Source organism: Pinus tabuliformis, chromosome 7, assembly GCF_031772625.1.
Source record: "Pinus tabuliformis cultivar Carrire ecotype Pingquan chromosome 7, CPIR1, whole genome shotgun sequence".
In the NCBI taxonomy this organism is placed as follows: domain Eukaryota; kingdom Viridiplantae; phylum Streptophyta; class Pinopsida; order Pinales; family Pinaceae; genus Pinus; species Pinus tabuliformis.
The window spans coordinates 1428944810-1428970896 of NC_142293.1; the positions used below are offsets into that span (position 1 = coordinate 1428944810).

At 37.6% G+C, this 26087-nt stretch overlaps 1 protein-coding gene across 1 annotated transcript in view; it reads left to right on the forward strand.

The window, feature by feature from the left end:
- The first annotated feature begins 333 nt into the window (after nt 1–333).
- The window catches only part of LOC149253042 (uncharacterized), a 53754-nt gene continuing 28000 nt past the window's right edge, over nt 334–26087 (forward strand). Inside the window, exon 1 of the mRNA XM_089454349.1 lies at nt 334–502. Within this exon, the coding sequence (XP_089310475.1) occupies nt 334–502 (169 nt within the window). The remainder of the gene's footprint in view (nt 503–26087) is intronic.

Consider the following 26087-nt stretch of genomic DNA (forward strand, 5'->3'; position numbering starts at 1 on the left):
AAACTCCAAGTGTCGGGTATGCAATAAACATGTTCAACTGTATACTCACAAGCCCAAAAGAGTACTATTAATAAGTAGCCTCCTAGTGAAGGTCCGACCCAAAAGCAAACCAACCGGTACAACTTGAGAAGCCAAGGGCCAACCACTATAGTTGAGTTTCTGAAGCATAAATTTAAAGAAAATATGTTAAGAAAAATCAACCCACTGGTCAACTCAGCGCAGGACTCTCAGAGCAAGTCTGGGAAAGAAGTCTCAATGAAAAGTGCTTCCGCAAGCGCTGAGGACATAACCATCACTCCGGAAGCCATAAACCAAGTTACATCCCTAGACACTATGTCCATTCTTCCCGTTGTGGAATACAACATAGTTGATGACATGAAGAAGGTTCGTGTGAATATTTCAATGTTTGAATTAATAAAGATCACGAGCCAGCGGGACATCCTCTTACGGGCACTTGGGCATACCTCCACAGGTAATGCTACCTCTTCAGACAAGGGATTTGGTAAGTCTTTTGTTTCTCTCGAATCTGTACTTAACGCTTTAATGATGGATGCAAATACTCTCTGCCCACCTTTCTTGTTAACTTTTTAAATCTTTAATTTCAATGTACACAATTGCGTAGTTGATTCTAGTGCATCGGTGAACGCAATGCCATTATTTCTTACCAAGAAAATTAATGCAAAATGGGACAAAACAGATGCATAAATTATTCAGCTAGACAGAACTCATGTCCATGTGATTGGTGAACTCAGATATGTCATATGTTTATCATCAGACCAACGGATCCACCAATGTATCAACATAGAAATTGTGGACATTCTGGAAGCATAAGGAGTGTTGTTGAGTAAAGACTAGTCTAGCAAGCTTCGGACAAGGAAAACTACCATGTGTCGTCCATGGAACAAATATTGCAAACAGTATCAAGGTCTGAAATGTTTTCTTTGTTAGATGGTTATTCTAGATACAATCAGGTTCTGGTCGCAGAGCCTGGTAGACTTAAAACCACGTTCCAAACAAAGTGGGGCACACTCGCATTCAGATGAATTCCATTTCATCTAATAAACGCGAGTGCAACATTTCAACATGCTATGGACATTACTTTACGCACACTGATTGGCAAAGCGTAGTGGTATATCTTGACGATGTAACAGTGTTCTCCAAACAGAGGTCAGACCACATACACCACTTAAAGAATATTTTTGAGCGATGTCACAAGTACGAGATATCCTTAAATCCCAAGAAAAGTATCTTCGTAGTGTCCGAGGGTAATCTCTTGGGCCACATTATTTCTAAAAGTGGGATTAAGGTAGACCCGAACAAGGTCAAGACAATCACGCAGATTCCCTTCCCGGTGAATAAAAAGGTTATGCAGTCCTTCGCAGGGAAATCAATTTCCTCCACAAGTTCATCTCTGACTACGCTCAGATTGTCAAGCCAATACAGGAGATGGTGAAGAAGGATGTAGTTTATAAATGGGATAAAAGGGAAAAGGATGTGTTTTCTCGTATTAAGCAGGCTATAGCAGAAGCACCTGCATTGTATAGCCCAGATTTCAATAAAGATTTCTTGCTCTACACTTTTGCTTCTGACACTTCTCTCATTGTTGTACTCACTCAAAAGGATGAACTGAACAATAATTAGCTTATCTCCTTCATGAGCGCAAATCTGCAAAGACCATAGCTTAACTACCCCGGTGTGGACAAACAAGCTTATGCAATATACAAGGCGGTAAAATATTTTCAACCCTATCTACTGAAAAATCATTGTGTTATCTTTGTCCCGCACCCAGCAGTCAAATCATTGCTTGTTCAACAAGAGTTTGGTGAAAGGAGAGCGAACTGGATGACCTGGTTGCAAGAATATGATCTAGAAATCAAACCAGTTCACACAATTAAGGGCCATGGTCTTTGTCGACTAGCGGCAGAAGCAGTAAATGTGAAAGAGGAAGAAGAAGACCTTTCAAGATGGGAGCAAGAAATTGAGATACACAACGTTGAGCAAGCCTCCCCCACTATTAACACAAACTCTTGGTACACGGATGTGCGCCAATACCTTGAGCACGGCACAGTGCCCTCCCACTTTTCCGCATGACAGAAGAGGGCACTCAAACTTAAAGCATTATCTTATCAGTTGGTGCATGGGGTGTTGTTCAAAAAGCACCACAACGGAGTACTTCTCAGGTGTTTGGAAGCACATGATTCAGAAAAGGTATTGTGTGATCTCCACGACAGACCAATCGGGGGACACTAGTAGGCAACACCACAGTGCATAAGGTTATGTGGGTCATCTTTTACTGGCCTATATTATTCATAGATGCTCAATCTCACGCCCACAAGTGTCCGGTTTGTCAAAGGTGTGCTCACAAAAACAAGAAGTCAGTCGCCCCACTACAGCCCATTGCAGTGGAAGAACCTTTTCAGCAATGGGCTTGGACATTATTGGGGGAATTTTCCCGCATTAATCAAAGCAACATCGTTACATCTTTACTGCCACAGATTACTTCACGCAGTGGACAAAATTAGTTACGCTCAAACGGGCAAATGATCAGGAAGTCATTACCTTTCTACAGCAGAACATAATCTCCAGGTTCAACATTCCTAATTCACTTGTTTTCGACAATGCAACATACTTTTCATCGTTAATAATCTATGATTTTGCATTGGAAAATGGCATTATATTGAAACACTCAGCTAATTATTATCCGCAAGGGGATGGTCTTGGTGAAGCCACGAATAAGAACCTAATCCGCATTATCAAAAAGACCATATTCTCTGAGCAATGAAAATGGCACTCCACTTTGGTAAATGCCTTATGGGTTGATGGAGTCACGCCGAAGCCTTCCCTGAACACCTCCCCTTACTTCTTAGTGTACGAAAAAGAATCCATCCTCCCACCCAACATCTAGTTGCCTTCTCTCCAACTCTCACAAGAATCCCAAGGCAAGCCATGTATGTTAGTACAGTGTAGGATGGATACCCTTGATAAGATATAGAAACAAAGGTTGAAAGCAAAAGAAAAATTTTCACTTCACCAAAATCGTATCAAGAGGTGGTTTGACAAGAAGTCTGCAAGGAAAAACAACTTCAGTGTGGGTGACTTAGTCTTAAAGTGGGATAAATCCCACGAGGACAAAGGAAAACACACTAAGTTTCAATCCCCGTGGATTGGGCCATTCACGGTGCACGAAAAACTTGGCGAGCACACCTATCATCTTCAATCACTTGATGGGAAGATTGACTTTCTCCCTGTCAATGGCCAAGACTTAAGACAACATTTTCAATGAAGATTTGGGGTTGTGCCCTACACTGTGTACATAGTCTTTCTTTTGTTGTTTGAGTTTTTTTTTTGTTTTCGTTATGTGAATAAGTGTTGTGCATGAACATATTGTGGCTTCTAAGTATGTGTGTGGTCGAACTATAAAGAGTCTTGTGACACTTCAGCATTTGGCTAGCCTTCTGTCCATCTTCCTTGTGTTGGTTACATCTTTTGGCCGATGAAGTTCCGACGGAAAATACGATCCGTCCATAAGGAGAGTTTTGGTCCAACCATGAACCCATGTCTAGTCTAGGAACCTCATGCCTACACTTGGTATTTATATCTTGGTATCCTCAAGCTTATCCAACTAGTAGAAACAGAGAAGGGGAAAAATCTAAACGAGCAAACCTAAATTAGAGGTCTTTATATGCTTCTCTGAAGGAACAACCTCTCTTGCTCTCAATAAGTCGAAATCCCTCTTCCACCCCAAAATAAATAAGTGTTGATGCACAGTTCTCTTAAAATAAATTAATAAAGGCAAAAGAAGATAAAGGCTTCTTGCGCAGAGAGGTGAAGCAAGCAACCCCGTCGAGGTACTATCTAGACTCACTGGAAGCGGAGCAATGTTTGTGTTCCTGCGTGACTCTGTCGGGGTACTTTCCAGGCCTGCTGGCAGTGAGGAAACACAAAGATAAAATAATCATACTTTGAAAATCTTAAGCTCGCGAACTACACTACCCTTCCCGACTCAAAACATTGAGATTTTGTTGAAACTTATGTTATGTTCAACCGAGAAGGTATAGAGGGGACCATGTCTATTCGTGGGGTAAGTGGGAAGGCCAAAGTAATCTACACAATGAGTCAATACTCCCTGAAAAACCAAGGTCCTGAACAAAAGAAGTTAACCAAGACAAAGAAGTTGGAGTTCACCCAGTGTGTCGCCAAGTGTTGTAGCTACTGCAACACCCTCCAAAATTTTGGCTTACACTCAATTTCAAAGCCTTCCTTGTTATTTTACATTGTTGTCATGAACATTGAAGCTTATCTCATGAGATTTCTTGTAGTGCTTTGTTCCTTTTTTAGTGTTGGGTCAATTGTCATCTTTTGGCATGTTTGGATGTCGTCCAATGTTTGCAATCTTATTCTGATGGTTTCGAAGGTTTGTCTTTGTGTATATGAGTTTCTCTAACTATGTAAACATTTGTTGCACCCATACACAAAGTCCTGAGCACTATCGCACAAGTGTCGTCACGGTCGTCCCAAAGTCTATCTTAAGTGTCGCACTTTCCGTATCTTGTCGTGAGGCAGTCACACAGAGAGAAATGCTTTCTTCACGTGTTCGGATGATCTATGTTGTCGTGTCATCAAAGTATGCTAAGTGTGTGATCACAGTGAAGGTTCATCACAGTTCATCACCTATCCCACACTTGGCCATTTTAAGAAAATATTCCCGACCGAGCAACTGAGCTTCACCAGGCCCCAACTGAACTGCGCAGTCTCATCCCTCTAAGTTGTGACCTTGCTACTTGATATTGCGCAATGCGATGTCCCCGTCTCCCAGTGCTGTTGCACTGTGTAGTTCATGTGCCCAAGTCCCGACCTTGGCCCCCATAATTGTTTAGTTATGTCCTCCACCCTAGCTTGAATTGCACACTTCGCATCTTCAAGCCTCAAGCTCATCCCCTGAGTGCTTGAATTGCGCAGCTATGCAGAAGCCCATCCACCCTTGACTCCCAAAACTGTGTAGTTGGCTCTCCTAGTGTCCATTCCCTTACCCTGGCCCCACTAGCCCCAGACACAGTGCAATCTTGTCCTTCAGGCCTCCCCAAGCTGCGCACTTCGCAATCACTGAGTCCCTCTTTCCAGCCTATCACTTGTCTTGGGCTCAGTGGATGGATCAAAATGCATCACCTTAGACTAGGTGGCTTTCGGATTGATGTCGTCTCATCATGAATGAATTGCAAGAACAGGTACACTATCATGTCATGGAAATATGATAGAGAAGGAGGAGGAGGAGGGAAGCATGCCTAAAAACTCTCTTATAGCTGAACTCACAAGTTGATCAATAGAAAGAAAGCAAAGGGGCACAAGTTTGCAACCACTATCCAACACTGAAGATCATTGAAAATTCTGCATCACCAAGCCATGCAAAGGTGAAGAGAAAGCATATTCAAGAAGACATCCAACACTTAGCAGCAACAATAACTTGACATTGCCACATCATCAAGCAATGTCATGTCATGTTATGTCATGAGTGGTTATATGCCACATCACTATTGTGGATCATGTATATTGTATTCAAGTGTATTGTAAAGTGGAAGTCCAAAGGACACACATGGAATGTAAAGATTCATGTACATTGAAAAGTCATAGGAAGTCAAACAGTCATGAGGGTAGTCAAAGAGTCACCATTGGTTATATATACTCCCTCATTGTATCCGCAAATGGCTTTTCAACTTGGCTCCTCCCACAAGGCATCAGATAGATCGGCTAGTTCTTTGAGGAGAGAGTGGCTCCAATGCTCCACTATTGGGGCTAGTGATGTACATTGTAAACATGTGTCTTGGAACTTTTACTTAATAATAGAAGCCTTCAAGGCCATCACGTTCTTCATGCATGGACTATGAATGTTTGTAAGACTATTCTACAGATGTTTGTATTTCATGTTTTCTTTCACATGTGCTAAGATAGTTGAACTATTTCAATTATTTTAGTACTTACCTTATTGAGAATGTGTTGTAATGGTTTTTATTGTTGTCCCATCCTTGTGGACTATTCCGCGTGATATTAGACATACCTTTCTTTATTTGTTGGTTGTAACAACCGTCGCATCCATCGTGGACTATTTCGTCGGGTGTTAGACGGACCTTTCTAGTTCATGTGTCTCTTCTTGGGTGGTACTATTACCTCTCACTTAGAGACTCACTTTTCTCCTCCCCCCTCTGCAGTAGAAGAACCTTGACACAGTTGCAACTGAACACTCACTAGGCACACCCCCTTTTTTTCGAAGACACCATTGCATCCCTCCCTCTTGTTGACAGTTAGAGGAAGGGAAAATCTTAAGAGTTTGGCAATCAAACCTTTAGATCAGATGGGACTCCTACACCAAACAGTGTGAGGTCTAATTGGGACTTCACATCGGGGATATCCCCTGAATGTTGGCGAGTCCAGCACTGTCAACAACAAGAAATTGAAAGTAAATTATTTTTCAAACCTGAAACATAGAGTATATTGTTGAGGTGTAGTTTTGCTCCATTCTCCAGCTTCAAAGATGTAGATACAATGCCCTTGGCTGCATAATGGTTATTATCTCCTAGCTCCACTACATGAAATGATTGTTCCTTTGATAGAGTATGAAGTTGTCTGCTTTCTCCTGTCATATGTCTTGATGCTCCACTATCAATGATCCATGCAATGTCATCATCAAGAGTCCCTGTAAGTGCAACCAAGATTCCTTCGTTTTTGGCCTTCTTAAATAGGTTGTAGAAGATCCTTCCAATCCAAATTCCTACAATTATTATGATATTGAATCCCATCTTGAAGTAACTTGCCATAGAGGGAGTATCCTTTCTTTTTAAGCCAACACACTGATCTCCAACCTTTTTCGACCTTAGCTCTGAAACCATGTTGAGAAATAAATGTTAGTAGTAATTAGGGTTTGATTCCTCTTCTTTGATAATTACTTGTGAATTATGTTGGCTTCTTTTACTTATTTATTCTATTATGTTTCATCAAGCAATTACCAATATATGTGTATATGAAGATCACAAGAACAAGAGACGCAAGATGTATGCGGGCAGTCAAGGAAAAAAACCCTATAAGGGAAAACCCAATCAAAACTCTTCCTTCAGTAGATTCAAAGACAAGATGAAATAGTCCAAGACTCTTTTGACCTGGACACAGACTTCCCCCAATCACCAAGTCATCCTGTCCTTCTTCTTCAAGTGATGTTCTCCAAGTATTAACTTCGAACTGGCAGCAACAGAATTTCGGCCTCCCCTGCAACAGAACTTCGACCTGTAGTAGAATTCATAATTTCGGCCCCAACAATAGCCCAGTAACTTTGCATGAGTGAGAGAAAGATGGCAAAAAACTTCAGACTTTTTCTTCTCCTTCAATCTTCTTCCTTCTCTTGTAATTTCGCACCTTTTTCTACCTCTCTTTCTTGTGTATCGAACTTGTTGAGTGAGTGAGCAAATGGATTGAACTGCCTGACTATATATAGCCTCTCCTAGGGGTCAAATAGCCCTAATGTAGGTCGACTTCATCATCATATGGTCGAATTGGTTTGGAGGAGTCAAATGACCTATTTGACTCAAAAATAATTCTTTACATAATACAAAAGCCCAAGGGTCCAATAAAATTTAAAATGACTCTATTGACTCAATATAAAACCTAGAAACCTACAATAGAGGCTTTGACCTATAACATTGATGACCCAAGCATGAAACCCATGCTTTAATAAGTCATTATAAAATTTATTTTTCCAAATAAATTACATTATACAAATATGAAGACTGAACCTAGTTACATTCTTCAACAAAAAGTATATTTGAAACATTCCAAACCATTGAAAACAAAGCATGTTGCATTTTTCTCATGTATATTCCATATAAGTGTGACATTTGGCATTCTTTTAATGGTTTAGTGGACTTGTCTTCATTTCGGTGTAGATTTCTTGAAATTCTAAAAAATGCTAAGTCAATTAAATTTTGGATGGGATGTGAGATACTATATTCATAATAGCATGTCTAATGAGGTTGGAACCCGTCTTAGAAATCTTGAACAATTAATGAACGTATAACAAATTTAAGTGAAAGGGTATAAAGGGAATATAAATAAAATGTCTTTAAGAACTTTATATTATTATCCTAGGATGAATTGTCTCAGTGTGTGTCAAGAAAATTGTTTTTCCCCATGAACGATGTTGTGGCCTATAGGAACTGAGCACAAACATGACCGAACTAGACAATTTCATATCAAACTAGCCAATTTAGTATGATACTAAACTAGTTCCCTGAGCCGATTTGGAGGCTAAGTTTAAACTTCATACAATTAGAGGTCAAATCTTTCAACTCAACTAAGTTCAAGTCTAAGTTGACCAATTTTTAAAAGCATGCTTGAAATTATCATTGATTGGAATTCTGTCACTCTACTAAATACATCTTATAAAATCTAACCAAAGCCTCAACCTAACATATGAAATTCATTATGGCCAAGGTTGTTTTCCTTGAACAAAATAGCTTCATTTGGGGAAGATATATTCTAGACAATATTGTTGCACTATAGGAGCACAAACAATTGGCCAAGTTGTCCATTCTTCATGCCTCAGTCATAAAAATTGTTTTCAAGAAATACTACAATTAAGCTAAGTGGAACTTCACCCTCGAAATGCTTCATACTCTATGGTTTGGCCTAGCATTTAGCACTATTGTTGACACCATATTTGTATATGCCTCAACTTGTCATCTTATTAAGATATGTTGTTCAAAGGAGGTTAAAATTTCTACATCAATCCAACAAGAGTCCCCACATCACAACCTTATTTGTGTTGGCAATGAAGCTCTTGGCCACTTAATCAACTCTAAGGTGAATTTGGGGGCAACTGAAAGATATACTCTTGCAAAGCCAAATCTGGGGCACTTGGTCAATTATCATTTTCCCAATGACTCTTTACTTACAATCTCCAACCACCGAACATCCTAGACTCAAAGGAGTGAGTGTCTAGACACCTTTTTCACAACCTCAAGATTGAACATTCATTAATCTAAAACTCAGCATTATAAATAGATTCAATAGCCTATACCAATTTAGTTGGCCTGTTATATCTAGTTGTGGGTTCATCTAGGCCAAATCTTCAATATTTTGGGAAGACCACTTGCCCTCTAAGCTTCCCCAAAGGACCTCTAAAAACCAAATTCCAAGTTTCCACAAATGTCTTGGCAATGACATGTTTATTACTCCTCTTGTTGGGTCCCCACTAAAAAAGACTCTCATGCTTAAAAAGGGCCCTTGGAAATTTTCTTTGGGCCAACATTAACAAGGTACAATTCCACCAAGTTAATTCGGAACTCTACTTTAACCCAAGAAATTATGGTGCCAGGGCATTATTCAAACCAATATTCCAAAGAAAAAACAATGCGCAAAATGGGAGGTTCAAACTATGGAAAGAAATGACACATAAATCTCTTCTAAGGCATTGAATTTGATGGGGATTGCTACTTGGGAAACAAGCATTTCTCTGCAAACCCTTATGCTCACTCCTTTTCATGCCAAGATCATTGGTTTCTTTTATTTTTGAAAGCATCCAGAAGGCTTACGAGCCCATAAAACCATACCTTTCTTGAAAGGAGGTGTCTCTTTGATTTGAGTTTATAATTGAATGTGTATGCGTTATAGACATATTTGGGCACTACAACCCCAATCACATATGTCGATAAACCAAGAGCTCTTAGACCCCTAAAAGTGTTGTTTCACACTCTAAAGGATCATGGTCAACTGATTACATCATTTCCCAGAAGTTCCACCTGGAAAAACCACTCAGAACTGGCCAAAACTGGACCATACAGACCGCTCCATGTTAAGGGTGCGATGCATACTAACTGTAATGCTGGCCAGGTGCGATGCATACTAAAAGAGCCTTCTATGGGGTGCGATGGGCGAGAGTAGACAAATGGCAGAGACAATTTGCTAAGTGGAAACCCGAAGAATCTTCTAGAAACTTCTCATATGACACTTGCCTCTCTGAATTCGCCCAAAAATGAGTAAGAGATCATGAAATCTCCAAGTGGAACCAAGAACTATCAGTGAAATGACACTAATCAAAAACCCAGAAGCTGACTCACCCCTCTGCAAATATCTATAAATGGATCCCTCATCCCAGAGATCCAGGGGCTGGAATTTTGTAATTTGTAAGGAAGTGTTGTTGGTTTCTCTTTGAGACATTGTATTGTTGGGTGATCTTGCTTTTCACGAGGTGAAGAGGGCTTTCATGCTGGGAGGATGATGTTGGATTAGACAGCTGGGTTGTAATCCTCTCTTCTACTTCTAGTATCAATAAAGTTATTTGAGTTTTCCTCCATATACTTGTGTGCTTGTGAATCTTGTATTTGTGAATGCAATTGTATGGTTAATGTACTTCTGATTCTGCATTGTTTATGGTATTATAGATCTCTATGCTTTGATGGTGTTTTGTTGCTTTGTCTCTACAGGTGTTCTTTAAAGCGGGACAAGTGAGAAAGGAGTGGCAAACTCTATCAAAGGAGAGAGGAAACAAGCAAGGAGCCAAGTGAAAGATTAAGGTTGGTGCTCTCTGCTTCTCTCTTATCTATCATACATAAAGGAAAACACAAGTTACTTTGAATTGTTTGTTTCTAAGATAGCTACCCGTCTTAGTGGGACTAGCAGATCAAATAGACACTAGTTTTCCCGGAAAAAGTATGTTGGCTGAAAATTGCCTCTAGTTCTTTGTCAAAGGAATCCAATGGCCAATCATGTGTGCTTTCATCCTTAAGGCTCTCCAAGCATGGAATTCAGTATGCTAATGATATCTATGGTGGCCCCTCCAAAATCTTGGCTCTCCTTGACCAAGTTTGGAAGGAAATTTGCTTTAGCCAATTTTGCTAGATTTATATTGCATCACATCAAGGGGATAATTCATGCAATACTATTTCCAAAGCTTGGTATCTCAACTCCATGAGCTCAATAATGAGACTGGCATTGGGGAAAGGCCACTGTCTTTATCAAATATATGTCAGCCATGGGATACAGAGGTCTCTCATCCAAGCCTTTTCTTTAAAGGCAATTGAACAAGATCTAGAAGTTGAAGCCCAAACACAAAACTTTGTTATTTCAACTTTCATAATATTCGAAACTTGCTAACGAAACCAAAAAGGAATTTTTTCCCTTTTGTTTAGCTATGGGAGGAGTCCCTTTAAATAAGAGACTAGCTTACCTAGGCATGTTCAACCTACCTTGTCCTTAATGGAAGGGCATAAACACTCAAGCACTTCTTCCAATTCTCCTCTAGCCAAGAATGTGTGGGCTAGGGCACCCCTTTATAAATGGTATATCCCAGTCTCTATCTCATGACACGCTACTATTCTTAGAGATCACCTACCCTAAACCATTGAATTTGAGTTCCATGGATGCTCATCAAAGCTATAATATTGTTTTTCTTTGGAAGAAAAAAAAAATTATGTTGTTTAATGCAAATTTCTCATCACGCAATTTTCTCGATATGATGACATGTTGCTAGATACCAACTTGTTAATGTAGACCATAGTACAAATAGATAAAGCAAGGCTCGATATTAAACATTTACACAATTGTTGGGGTGTTGCATATATCTTTGTGCATAATAAGTAGGGTGCCACTTGACCTTGCCATTACACCTAGCCTACCAAGGTGACCTACTTTTGCAAGTTTCCAAAAAAGTTCCCATCACAATAGGATCCACCACTAGCCAAGAAGATAGGTGTTGAAATTGTAACTATGGTCAGTCTTCAAATGTATAATTTGTCATTGATGTATTTCTTTAAGCATGTTCTTCATGCTAAGAGTCAAAAGAATTCATTCAAGTCAAAAGAAAAAGAATTATTATCATGTCCCATTTGGACATCTAAAAGAGAAGAAAAATTGATTTTTTATATTATATTTAGGTCTCTCCAAAATGCCTAAGTTAGCCCTACAAGAAGTCATGTCAATCGGGCTATGGACACACCCATTCACTTTTGATGAAGACTATATATAGGTCATTCATATCCCTCCAAAAGGCACTTCACATGATGAAGATATATTTGTGGAAGCATACGAAATTTGAGGCTACATATCTGTGAAAAGGAAAGAAAAATTTTGAGGCTACATATTTTTGTTGTAGACAGTGAATTCTACAGAATCATCTCTGTTGAACCATACAATGTTCTGAAGATCTCATTCTGGAGTATAAAATGTGACATGATCTGATGAAAATGAAGGAAATTCGAACCTTATTGAAGATTGAAGCAGGCTTCTTTGCATCTTAAAGACAATTGGAGGCACCTTATTCTGGAAGTCCTGGAGGGTTGATTTGGCATTTTGAGAGTAATCATCTAGTTACCACTGATCAGTTTGTTTGACTCGGATTTCTCTTGTTGAGAAAGATTCTATAAGGAAAATATTGTTGGGTTTTCCCCTTGTGGGTTTTGCTCTGCCCACTGGCCTAATTTCTAGTGTCTCTTGTGCATTATGATTTCTATTTTGTACTTGAATGGTTAAATTAATTTATGGTGTCTCTTGTGCATTATGATTTCTATTTTGTACTTGAATGGTTAAATTAATTTCCGGTGTCTCTTGTGCATTACGATTTCTATTTTATACTTGAATGGTTTAATTTGTTAAGTTATAATTGCTTGATCAAGAATGAAGAAAGACAAAAATAACAATAACACCTTCACAAGTAATTATAAAGATCATAAATTCTAGTTTACAAACGAATTTCAACAATAATTTCATGAAAGATGTTAGTTTTCTTGAAACCATATCAGGTTTAATGTTCAATAAAATTTCTCAAAACATAAATAAATTAATTTCCTCTAATCTAAAATTTTATAACAAGAAATACTTTGGGTTCCTAACTCAATATGCACAACATTAATAAACAAACAGTAAACCAAGAAGAAAAAATATTTGACATAGTTTTTACCTTGGAAGCCCCAACATGGGAAAGCTAGTGAACTTGGACTCTTTATTTAGCTTCAGAAAATTGATTATAGAAAATATTTTCTTAAGAATTTACAACAATAGTTTACCTAGAAATATTCAACACTTCAATACAGCAAATTCATTGCACATCCTAGTGGAATTTGTCATGTATGCCCTAACCAAATAGATCTAACCTACTCGCTGGAAATTGCCCTGTATGACCTAGTCAAATCAGCCCACTAACTCAATCCCCTTCATCCCAATCGATTTTCCCAACCCTGTCAAATCAATCTGTTTCTACTCCTCTAAATCGACCTATACAACCTACATAATTCAGCGTCCTCAAGCCTACTCACTACCCTTGAAATCTGTCTTTGTGATAATCATACTTGGCTATAACTTTGACTTCCTGCCTTTGTTGAATGCCTAACTCTTCTGCCAAATCGAACTAACTAACCAAACCCCATTTCCCTCTTTTATAATGTTCTAACATAATATCCAAAGTGATGGAGGGCTAGGATTGCATCTCCGCACTTAACAGGTTCGGTCTTCATAATTATTATTGTACTCGTATCAATATGTATTTCATGTAAGTTTAGAAAAAAAAAAAAAATAAAAAAAAATTATTATCGATATTATTTTTATTAGTCAAAGCATGCTCTTCATACTTACAGGGTTTATTGAGTCAAAATAAATCGTATTACGAATCAAAAATGAATATTTGAGTCAAAATCCCAATTGGACTTCTTGTAAAAAAGGAAAAAAAAAATTGTATTGAGTCAAAAAGTCAATTTTGTCATCTTCAGACTAAGTCGGCCCTCCTGGACAAGTTGACCTAAAGAGGCACCTATTCGACCTCCTCCTGGAAAAGTATAAGTAGAAGGTAGTTTGAACTCATTTTCTCACCAACCATCACATTGATTTTTGTGCAAGCAAGAAGAAGATAACTAGTTGAAGTCAAAGGAGAGAGAGGACAGTTAAAGGAGAGAGAAAACGAGTTGTTTTATTCCCTATTTCTATTCACACGTGAGTTTTCTGAGGCAATTTATGCGGCATTGCAGCTCTGAAATTTCAGGAGATGACTAGAATTCTAAGATTTGACCAGTGTTGACTTAGGTTGACTATGATTTGTTGGAGGTGGCTTGAAGGAGGGGCGACTTGGGTCTTTATTGCAATATTGGTCTTAGTCTTGGGCCTTGGATATATCAATTTGATCTTATTCAATAAGAAGAGGATTTTCTTGGGTTTTTTCCCTTGTGAGGTTTTTGCCCTGGCTTCAAGCCTATATCATATCTTTGTGTTTTTCTCTCTTGCGATATTCATGTTTTGTACTTTTAGTAATTGTTTAATGAAGAGAACATAAAAATTTAATAAAGAAACCAACAAATATTCACAAGCAATTATCAAGTAAGAGAAATCAACCATAATCTACAAGCATCTAGATTTCTCAACATGGTATCAGAGGTAAAGGTGAAGGGAAGGCAACAAGTTTGAAGATCACTTTTAGTTGCCTTATTTGAAGACATTATTGTAATAGTCATATCTCTAAAAGGAAGATTTGAAGAAGACATCCTCTTAGGAGCTCTCTCTCCCTCTCTCTCTCAAAGATATAATTGAAAGTTCTTGGAATCATCATCCAGTTCTCTACTACTAAATATTATGTAGAATATGACAAGCACTAGAATTCTGAAAATTATTGATATCCTAGAACTTAGAAGCAACAAAAGTCTACTCAAGGTATTGATTCAAATCCAAATTGCTATTCTATGTTTTGAAGTCTGAGAAAAATATGAATTTATGTGGCTTTGATTGTAGTTCAAGTCTGAGGATAAATATTATAAGGAAAAGCATCTTTTTTTAGCAAAGGGCTAAGATTTTGTGACTAGTGTGAATCTGAGGCACGAATCTCTTTGTAATGCGAGTTACATATTTCTATGATCTGATCCATACATATGTTTATTATGCTTGCTACAAGAAAACTCTCTAAGATGCAAGCTACATATGTCTATGATTTAGGCTATACATATCTCTAAGATGTGAGCTATTGGGGGAGACATATTTCTAAAGAATACTTTCTCTGGTTTAAGAATAATTACTAGACCGAGCATTAAAGAAGTCCAAGCCCAGAAAAGAAGAACAAGACCTCTGTCAAGATCAGAAGCAAAATAAATAAATAAAAATTAGACCCTGTGATAGAACCTATCCAAATTTGAAGTTTACTCTTTGTTCAAGGTTCTTTGCATTTTGAAGTTAACCTCCAAACCAAACTCTAGGAGGGACAATATTAGAAATAAATTTAATAATGAAAAGTCTTGAGGTTGATTCGAATAAATCCAAATTCTGAGGTTGATTCGAATAAATCCAAATTCTGCGAAGCAATGAAAGGGACCAAGGCTATAGAAGATGTAACTTTGTGGAATCCATGGAAGAATTAAGTAAAGATCATTTATGTGATAGATCGGTAAAAAAAACATTCAAATTTAATGAAAAGACAAGGGATTATTGCGAAGGAGATCATGCATGAAATCTGAACCATAGTTTACAATATTCTCTATAATTTGTGGAAGAAGGTGAAGAGTACCCAGTGAAGTTTAAAGCCTTTTAAATCATCTATTTTAGCTCAAGATTGAGGGTCGAATCTATGAGAGTCATCTTTATAAAAGGATCATAGTTTGTCCAGCAAGCAAAGTTCTCCTTCGTGCAAAGACATATGAAATCCAAGACATTCATTAAGACATCCAAATTTTTTAAAGGTTAAGAAATACATCTCGCTCTATATGTGGCAAAATCTGAAGGCACTAATTTTAAAAGAAGATTTCCTCTATACAACTATATCAAGAACAAGGAAGTATCTACAAAACTATAGCCTGAACCCATGAGATTTAAAGGACAAAACTGAAGTGTGTCATAAGGCTCGTCATATGCATTATAATTTGAAATTAGAAGAGACCAAAATCATCACTAGAAGTTGAGACTCCATGAAACAGTTTTATATTTCCTTGTAACAAGGATTGTGACAAGGAATCTGAAGTATTTGAAGCAGCCATGCTACCTAGACTCCTATACATAATAGACGAATGAATGACATCCTGAAGCCAACCTATCTAACATTGTATCTTGAAAGCTTGAAGGACGAAGGAATGAGATCAATATGAAGACCTGATTTAGAAAGAGAATTCAATGATAAATTCGATTATAGTGTACGAAGCCTCAAGATGTAACAATATAGTATTATACTCGAAGGTGAAAGTGAAAAATAGGTAAAGTTAAAATGCATGTATAATCCATGTTCATTTGTGATTAATAACCTATGTTAATTATAGGATTGCTAAGAAGATGATCTAACACTCTAGAAGGATAGTACTGCATACGTGTAGATATATTTCAAAGAGCATTGACTTGTTAGCATTTGAAGTTTTTTTGTGCATACAAGACTAGGTTACTAAAACATAGGAATGATATGAACAACATCTCTCATAGAAAGCTTGCATTTCTAGTGTTTGCATGCTTGTAGAATTTGCAATTTCTAACATGACGGATCTTGAGGAACTTGAAGAATCTAGGGTTTTGCAACTAACTCTCTAGTGTGGTTGTAGAAATCTATAATTCTTAAAGTGGCATGTCTTGAAGACTTTGGTATCTAGGGTTTGTAAACAATAGCAAAGGTTTGAGTTAGGACACATAGAAATAGAAACCTAACTAATTGTTTCTACTGTAAAATAAAATAAAGAATCTAGATCTTGAAAATGACAAGAATGACATCATGTTGATATGAGGACAAGGATTGATGAAAAGGTCAAAAATTAAGAGGGAGCTAACTCTCCTCAAAAGGATAAGTATTTTACACGTGCTTTCTTTAGTTATTACTGTTGCTATTTTGTCTATACACTATGTCTTTTGTTCTTTCATAGTCTTCTGAGATCAAGACAGATCTATCTAAGCTCAAATAACAGATGGAAGATTTGGAAGAACGTAGCAAAGCATGAAGACAAGAAGAGAGTATACATCAAAAGGAAGTCAATTAGATGGTAGCATGAAAGCAAGATTTAAAAGGGAATAAGTTTACCTGTCTTAGCTAGAAAGAGGAAGTTGTTAGATCCTGAATAGATACAATACTAATTGAAGTTTGGCAGAGAATCCAAAGAAGTTTATGATCAAAAGAGAAGATGACAAATCAATGACAACAAGACCCTTTGGCAAAAATTTGAAGAGTTTTGATATCGTTGCACCAACAACTAACCGGTTTGATCCAAGAACACATTGATTGACAATATTGATGATGATTGGAAGCTATTGAAGGAGAACTATATTAAGGAAGAAGGCGTGAATGCTTGTGCAATCAACTATGAAGAAGTTTGGCTCCATAAGGTTTTAAAGAACTACAAGATGACATATTGAAGCTATGTGAGGATTGACAAAGAACCAGGAAGGTCAAAGCTTGTCATGATGTGACACATATATGAACCAAGCAACTACAACAAATCTCCATAGAAGAACATGTAATCAGTGCTTTGATGAGTATTTTAAGACAAACTTAAGCTTTTGGTTGTTCCACACTATTTGAGAGGGGGTTAGGATTTCCTCCCTGGTTGAGAGGGAGTGGGGATGGACATTGTATTCTCCGTGTGTCATGCACTATGGCCAGGACTAATAATCGTAAGCCTAGTGAAGGCACTGGTAGGGAGAATGGTGGATAGGATAAGTATCTGGGACCAGTACTTCTTGAGGTAATGTATCTGAGATAGTAGTTTCGAGGACCAATACTCTTGGAGGATAGGATATCCAAAATAAGAGTAGTCTTAGGGATCGATATTCTTTGAAGATAGGGTATCCAAAATAAGGGTAGTCTCAGGTACCGATATTCTTTGAGGATAGGGTATCCAAGACAATAATAGTCCTATGATGACATACTTGGTGAACATCCGAATGGGGTATGTGCCTGGAGAGAGGTGGTGGTGGTGTCCAAATTTATGCTTCCTAACATTGTGCTCTAAACTAGTGGAGAGAGAGAGAGCTTGTTAATCAAGGCCTTGCTATTTTGTTATTGACAATGTTGGTTATGATAATGCTTGATGATACTTATCAATCAAAATCCCTTCTTATAACAATATTTCAATTTGAGAGTATCATGTTGTCATTATGAATACCTCCCTAGTTAAGAGGGAGTGTTGGAAATGTAAGTAGGTTCATTCTTCATAATTATCATTGTACTTGTATTAATATGTATTTCATGTAAAAGCAAAAAAAAGAAAAATAAATGTTTTATTATCATTATTATTTTTACTGGTCAAGGCATGTTCTTCATGAACATGCGTATAGGGTTTATTAAGTCAAAAGAAAATTTATTACGAGTCAAAGAAATATATTTGAGTCAAAGTCCCATTTGGACTTCTTATAAGAAAAGAAAAAAAAAATATTGAGACAAAAAGTCAATTTTGTCCTCCAAAAACAAAGTCGGCCCTCCTGGTCAAGTTGACCTAAAGAGGCACCTATTCGAGCATCAATCTTCTTCCAATTGGTCACTAGTGGTGTAGACATGGGTATACATTCCATCATCCTGAAAACTTGACCAAAAGAGGCACCTATTCGAGCATCAATCTTCTTCCAATTGGTCACTAGTGGTGTAGACATGGGTCTACATTCCATCATCCTGAATCACTTCAACATCTCAACTATATGCTTCCCCTAACCAAGGAGTATCTCTCTTCTACCACATCTCTAAGCTCATAAAATAATGCATCAACCCTAAATCCTTCTTGTTGAACTATGCTACTAGGTCCCTCTTGCATTCTGCTACGAACCTCTCGAAAACTATGAGAAATAAGTTTGAGCCTGAGAGAGAGAGGAACACTCTTCACCTCGTCCTACTCCTCCTACTTGGCCTGCTCATTCTACTCATAGTTATTTGTCACAAAATATTGAGGTGTCTGTATTGTTTTTGTCTTAAGTGTATCCTACTCTCGAACTTCCACTGTAGGGGAATCTATACTATAATACCCCCTAAAAGCCCTCGGCTCCTCAAACCTCACATCTTTGTGTATCATTGCAAGAATGTAAGATCTATAAGTTTGAGGTCTAACTATACCCCACAAGAACCCCTCCCCCCACCTCCCTTCATAGTAGGTTCTAATTTTGTTCTCTTTTTTTATGGAACGTGGCAATATACCAAACAACCAAAGATGTGAATGTGTGCCAAATATGGTTTCTTTCCAATGAAAGATTCCTTGGGTGTCAATCTACCCAACACCTTATGTGGACTCTAGTTTTGTAAATAAACAACAATGTTGCAAGCTTATGCCCATAGAAATATAGTCAACTCTTGGTCACTCCGATAACGGCCCTATTCCTCCACTCTGCAACCCCATTTTGTTGAGTGTTTTATGGAATTGTCAACTCTTTCTGATACCCTTACATGCACTAAAGTCCTTGAAAGCATTTGAGTTCTACTCACCTCCATTATCAAACCTGAGTGTTTAAATATTTCTCCCTGTTTGGTTCTCTATAAGGGCTTTGAACTCCTTGAAATGAAAAAAAAAAAAACTCGCCCTTCTTTTTCAAGAGTGTATCCATGTCTTCTTATAGAAGTAATCTTTGAAGGTTGCATATAGTGGTATCCACTTGAGGATACTGCTAACATGGGCCCACACACATGAGAGAATTAAGTCCAAAATGCCCTTAGTCCTAATATCACTGCTCAAAAATGTGGTCTTGGCACACTTGCCCAGTGCACGACTGTTACACGCATCATGCTACTAAACCCCAAACGCTGACAATCTTGTCACAATCTCCTTGAGCACATTGAGTGCTCCATGGTGCAGATGAGCCATCCTCTAGTGCCACAACTTGCCCAACTCTTGATTGCAATTTACCAATAACAATGTGAACTTTGAAACTAGAACTGTAAACTCAAAACGAGAACTCTAGCCAAAAAAACCCAAAAAAAACAACCTAAAAACGAAAAATGTTGATGTTGGAATACTGAAATGTTGGAAAACCTTAAAATTTGACAATTTTTCAACTATGACATTATGAAAAAAATTTATGACTAAAAAACTTTAAAAATCAACACCTGAATGAAAGTCATTATACCAAGAGTAGTTTCTTCTTTAAATGCTAAAAATATGACGACTTTAAAATCTTAGCCTAAGACAACTTGACACATTACAAAAAAATCTTAAAGTCAGCGATTAAATTGACACACACTGTAGGCAAACTCGACCCATTGTAATGAAAACTTAAATATCAACCATGAAATTGACACATTGTGAGGGCAGACTCGATCCTTTATAACAAAAACTTTAAAATCAACAATCAAATTGACACATAATGAGATTTGGTTGCTAGTCGAGGATCGATACAAACCCTATAGAAAAAATAAAATAAAACAAAATAATATATAAATAGATAAAAATGAAAAATACAAAAGAAAACAAAAATTAAAACATTGGAAAAAATTTAAAAAATAATAAGTAAATAAAAATATATCTTAAAATATTAAAAATAAAAAATAAAAAGCATGACACAAAAAACATTTAGAAAAATAAAAATAATAAAACGTACATAATAATATATATTAGAACAAAAAAACAAATACAAAAACCATGGCAAAAAAAACACAAACATAAAAACATATATAAAAGATAAAATAAATAAATCAAACATAAAAAATGTACTAAAGAAACAAAATTAACATAAAAATTAAATTAAATTAAAATTTTGAAAAAAAATATTTAAAAACAAACCCAATTTTAAAAAAATAAATAAAATAGAAGATTAATGTAAAAATAAAAACAATTTTGAATAATTTTAAAAAAAATACAAATAAAAAAACATTATACAAAGAGATTTGATCCTTTAGATCTTGAATCTGCCCACTAAAATACAAAGACAAATCTTGACTTACTTCTCGATCGCAGTGCTTTGTCCTCGGCCCCTTCAGTCCTATTTTCCACTGCTCCTAACTATCCTTTGCCTCCAAAAGTCACACAGTGATCAAATCCTTTGGTCATTGTCCTCTTGCGAACCCACCTAGCAGACTTTTCTTAATCAACTACTCGAGATCTTCGGATGCTCCTTTAGCCCTCAACCCTCAGCCTTCAAACTTGTTGTTCACAGCTCCTTTAATGAACAGACTTCATGATAAACTCAACAAACCTCTTACACAACACAACAACCCTCTTTGCTTGCCTCGCTAGCCTCCCCACACACCTGAGACACTTCCACACATTCTGGCCACCAACCTGAGGTTTCTCAGTGATTGCTCTTAGGGCTTTGAGGCCCCTCGGCATCGCTTCTTCTAGGCCTGCGTTCTTACCCTCACTGCATGCGGCCCTAGCTCCAGGGCACTTCTTTGCCCGCAATCTCCTTCTAAACACTTTCCCTGACCTTCTTAAGGGCTTGGCTAGCCTCCTTTACCCCTCAATCATGCATGTTCATCAAATTGAGGCTTCACGGTCGCCTCCTATTATGCTTACGACCCTCTCTTTATACCTCTACCCTCCTCTTGTTCATAAAACCGAGGGCTAGCAGCCCTATTTCTCTACCTGTGACAGATCTGAGGACCCCCGCCTCTTTCTAGCGCTTCAACAACCCTTTTCTAAAGCAGAAGCAGAGACCAAGCCTCCTCCTAGGGCACAAGCAAAACCTCAGCCCTCTCTGAGCAAGAGAGAAACATATGGGTAGACCAAGATTGCAAACTCGACATCCTCCCTTCTTTTATACAAGAGACCATATCCTCCTCGTCCAGCAGTAGGTAACTCAACCTACTTCTCTAGGGTAGAATCCTTCTCCCGAAACAGAAAAAAATCCATATAATTCATCTTTCTCCTAGCCACGGATTCTTCTTGAGGGTCTCGGCTCTCTCTTAGGCTTCTTGTTCAAAACAAGAATGAGATTGCTATGATGTGAGAGCTCCCCATTGGTCCCCTCTTATTTATACTTTTCCCTTGGGGTTTCTTATGGAAAGTCTAAGCTCCTTTAGGGTCTTTGTCACTTATCCTTTAAGAATTAAATTAGAATAAACAATTAATTGTCTTGGGTCCAAACCCACATCTTTGAGTCAAAACCCCAACTACTTAGGTAACTTGCCTTTCCAACATAGTCCACCGAGCTACCCAATTTCCAACATAGTCCACCAAGCAACAAGCAAGTAATGATGATATCCCTTGCCATATGGTCTCGTCTCAAGCTTCCGTAGCCTCCTATAGATGGGTGGACCCACTCTAGCTTCGTAGTGTCAATCCCCATGTCTTTGGGTTGTAACCCTACCCTAGATGATTACCATGACTAGCCTCCTTGTGTAACTAGTGTGGTCAATGCTTGGTATTTATTTAATTAGGTAGTTTCCTGTAGTCCCTTTCATGGACAACACATGTAGACATTATGTGAGAGTTGGTGATTTAGTTGTGGCCAACCCACTTTTATCTTTTTGACTCTTGGATTTGCTTGTGGAAGCTACATTTGCAGCCCTCTTTTTTATATTAAAGCCATATGTGTATATCATTCCTTTAATGGTTAAAGGAATCTTTATTTAGAAAAAGTATATAAACTCCACTTCATAAACTGCTACCCAATTGAAAACCACCTTGAAATCTTTTTGACTCTTGGATTTGCTTGTGGAAGCTACATTTGCAGCCCTCTTTTTTATATTAAAGCCATATGTGTATATCATTCCTTTAACGGTTAAAGGAATCTTTATTTAGAAAAAGTATATAAACTCCACTTCATAAACTGCTACCCAATTGAAAACCACCTTGAAATGTTTTTTGCTACCCCTACAACCATCAATACTCATAAAAGGAGATTGCAGGTAATTTATAATCCCAAGGACGATGGTGAAATCAATGAAGAATCTATGATTCTCCATAATCCTTTTAAACAGGAAATTTCCAACAAATCAACACAAAATTTTCCTATAGATGGAGAAGGGATTTACAGAGATGATAAGCCTGGGAATACAGTACTTCAGTAGACAAATATTTATGACATCTCAATTCCTTCACTAGATGAGAAGGTGAATGCAAATGTTTTCAATGATCATGTTTAACAAATTTAACATGAGAAATCAAAGTAGTTGGTGAAGTTGAAGGAAACCACGCTTTATCTACCCTATAGTTCTCCATGCAAGTTCATCGCGTGAATTGTCACCGGGAGAACAACTAATTAATTATCACCACCGACGCTTATTCATTGTTTCCTAATTGCAAAAACATTGATCTGGGTAAGTCTTTAGACTCCACTCTTTTGAAAAATCAAATGAAAGTAAGGACAAAAGAAGTAAAGATAACTTACTAGTTGTTATTTCACCTCAAGCTGAACAGCTAAACAAAATTGAAAGATACATCAGCTCAGCAACTAAAAGAAATGTTTTCAACTTGCAAGCAGCACCTTTCATAGAAAAAGAAAGGGGGGCAATAATGTCTCTGTTAGGATTTGAACATTGGTGGGTGAATAACAAAGGAAGGACAAAAGAAGTAAGATGTTTTACTAGTTGTTATTTCACTTCAAGCTGAACAGCTAAACAAAATTGAGACATACATTAGCTCAGCAACTAAAAGAAAACAGTGTTTTCAACTTGCAAGCAGCACCTTTCATAGAAAAAAGAACAGGGGACAAGAATGTCTCTGTTAGAATTTGAACAATGGTGGGTGAATAACAACACCCCCAGTTTACCAACCAAGTTGACCCTCACTGACAAAAGAGGGAGAATGTTTGATAAATGGGCTTGAGAGAAAGGAATTGAAGTTGTGGATTCAGGATCAAAGCCAAAAAGAGGGAGAATGTTTGATAAATGGGCTTGAGAGAAAGGAATTGAAGTTGTGGATTCAGATTCAAAGCCAAACATTTAGAAGTGGATGATGATCTCTAGGAAATAGAGAATCGAAGGCCAGAGGATGCTATGGACTCAAGTTTAAATTGACTACACTAAAGAAGAGGATGACCTATCAATTCAAATCCCAAGATGAAGAAAGAACATAGAAGCATGACAGAACTAATACCATTCAGACTAGAGAGAAGAAATCAATTCAATCAACCATTGATGATTTGAAGATAAAAGTCAAACGTAGGAAAAAATGAATTAACTAGATATTGGCATGGCACTAGCGGAAGTAAAGAAAATAATAGTTAGATAGACTACATGAATCCCTTACTTAAGGAGAGGGGCTTCCAGAGTAAAATGCTCAATGATGAATCTAAGAATATTAGGGATGCGAACATTGGAAAATCAGACCTAGATGTTGCAAAACTGAAAAGAACCTGCAGTTGATCCAAAGTAGTTTTCTCATGATGTGATTGATTTTGGACTAGAAACTAGATGAAGTGTAACATCGCCAAGTACTATTTTATAAGTGGCTGGATTGTCAGCTCTTGAGATGGCAGTGAAAGATTAGATTTCATGAATGGGCATCCCAAGCATAGACGTAAGCTAGAATTTCCATGGGAGACAAAGTATATGAATGAACTTTTAGTAGTTTCAAAGAAAATACAGTCGAGGCTTCTTGCAGTGGTTTACTACAATGTTTATTATGAAATAACTACATTGAAATTTCTTCACTAGAACAAACATAGGTGCAATTAACAAAAACATGAGGCTTCAAGCTTCAAACTTTCAAGTATATAACCACTCGTATAAAGAATGTTGTTTCTTGACCCACGTCGGAGACTTCTCAACTTATTTGGCAACTCGATGAAAGTGGTTACAATTATTCATTTCAACTAAACTTGTCCAGAATTTTGAATCCCTGGGAAAGGTCACCAACAAATGGTCGAGTAGCATTAATTCCTTATTTCCTTCGTGAATTGATGTAACATTATGAAGTGGACCAATTTGTCTTGTCCCATGTCTAAAGAAATTCGCTTCTTAACATCTTTCAGTATTTTAAATTTCAACACTATTTCAGAATAGCATTTCTTTCATTCCATAATATACATATGCCTCTAGTATATATGAATACACAAATGTCTACCAATAGGGTAGACACATTGGAAGAAACTCTATAATCAAACACCTCAGCAAACAAGTTGCTGAAACCATTGTAGAAAAAGAGACAATAATGTATTGAAGAATTAAGTAGATACTTATTAGAGATGCATAAACTCTACAAAGATATTTCGAGCTGACTGAAATTAGATTGCCATGCTACCAACTGTGGGATATCAGTTCAGTTCTGGTGTAGCTATGGCATCCTGCCCCTTTATGCAATTGCTACACAGATTTTCATCTAAATTTTGGCCCGAACCATTTCAATGTCATATGAACTTGTTGTAATTGACAAAGATTAAATTGGCAATCATTTAGCAATGGTCTTTCTCTCTTTCATTCTATCTAATATCACAAAAAGGTCCAATAGCCCGTAGAGAGTTGTGCAAGATCTATTTGTCATTGTGATTGAGATCGATATATTTGCTTTCAATGAATTTTATTGTGTTCGGTACCTCGCTGTGTATTTATTCAGTAGATTAGTTTTCGTTGTAATTGAGATCAATATATTTGCTTTCGCTGAATTTTATTGTGTTAGGAACCTAGCTGTGTATTTATTCAGTAGATTAGTTTTCTGCTAGGAATTAATTACCAAGTGCTAAGTTCCAAGAATTCTAACATGGTATCAACCTTGAACCTTTGAAAACTGATCTGGGAATTACAGGAAGCCATGGTTTACACAGGATCATTGGGCCAGGTTCAGCCGCAATCGTGCAAAGGAGAGGAAAAAAAAAACTTAATTGGCCAAAGGAACTCTGCTCTATAGTGGTACAAGTGGTACAGACCCGAAGAAAAGAAAAGTAGGGGCCAAAATTATAAAGGTCGAATAAAAAAAGGGGCATGGAAGGATGGGCGGCCGACAGGCCTGACAGCCCACCCACCCACCACGGGGAACTAGCCTCCAAGGCAAATCTACACGATGAGAGCCACCCAACCGGCAGATCTAGCTGGGGGTGACAAAATTGTGGAACAGCCGCCAAAGAAAGGGTCGCAACAAAAGCGAGAGCCTCAGAAAGTTGGCGGCAAATCGGAAGCCCGACAAGCAACTCAGGCAACATTGAGCTCATCAGGCAGCAAGGGCAGCTCGGAGTTGCGACAAGAAGGATGCAGACCAGCAACAAGAAGCGACAGGGGTTGTAGGGAGTTAATGGTGGCGTAAAGAGCTATTTAG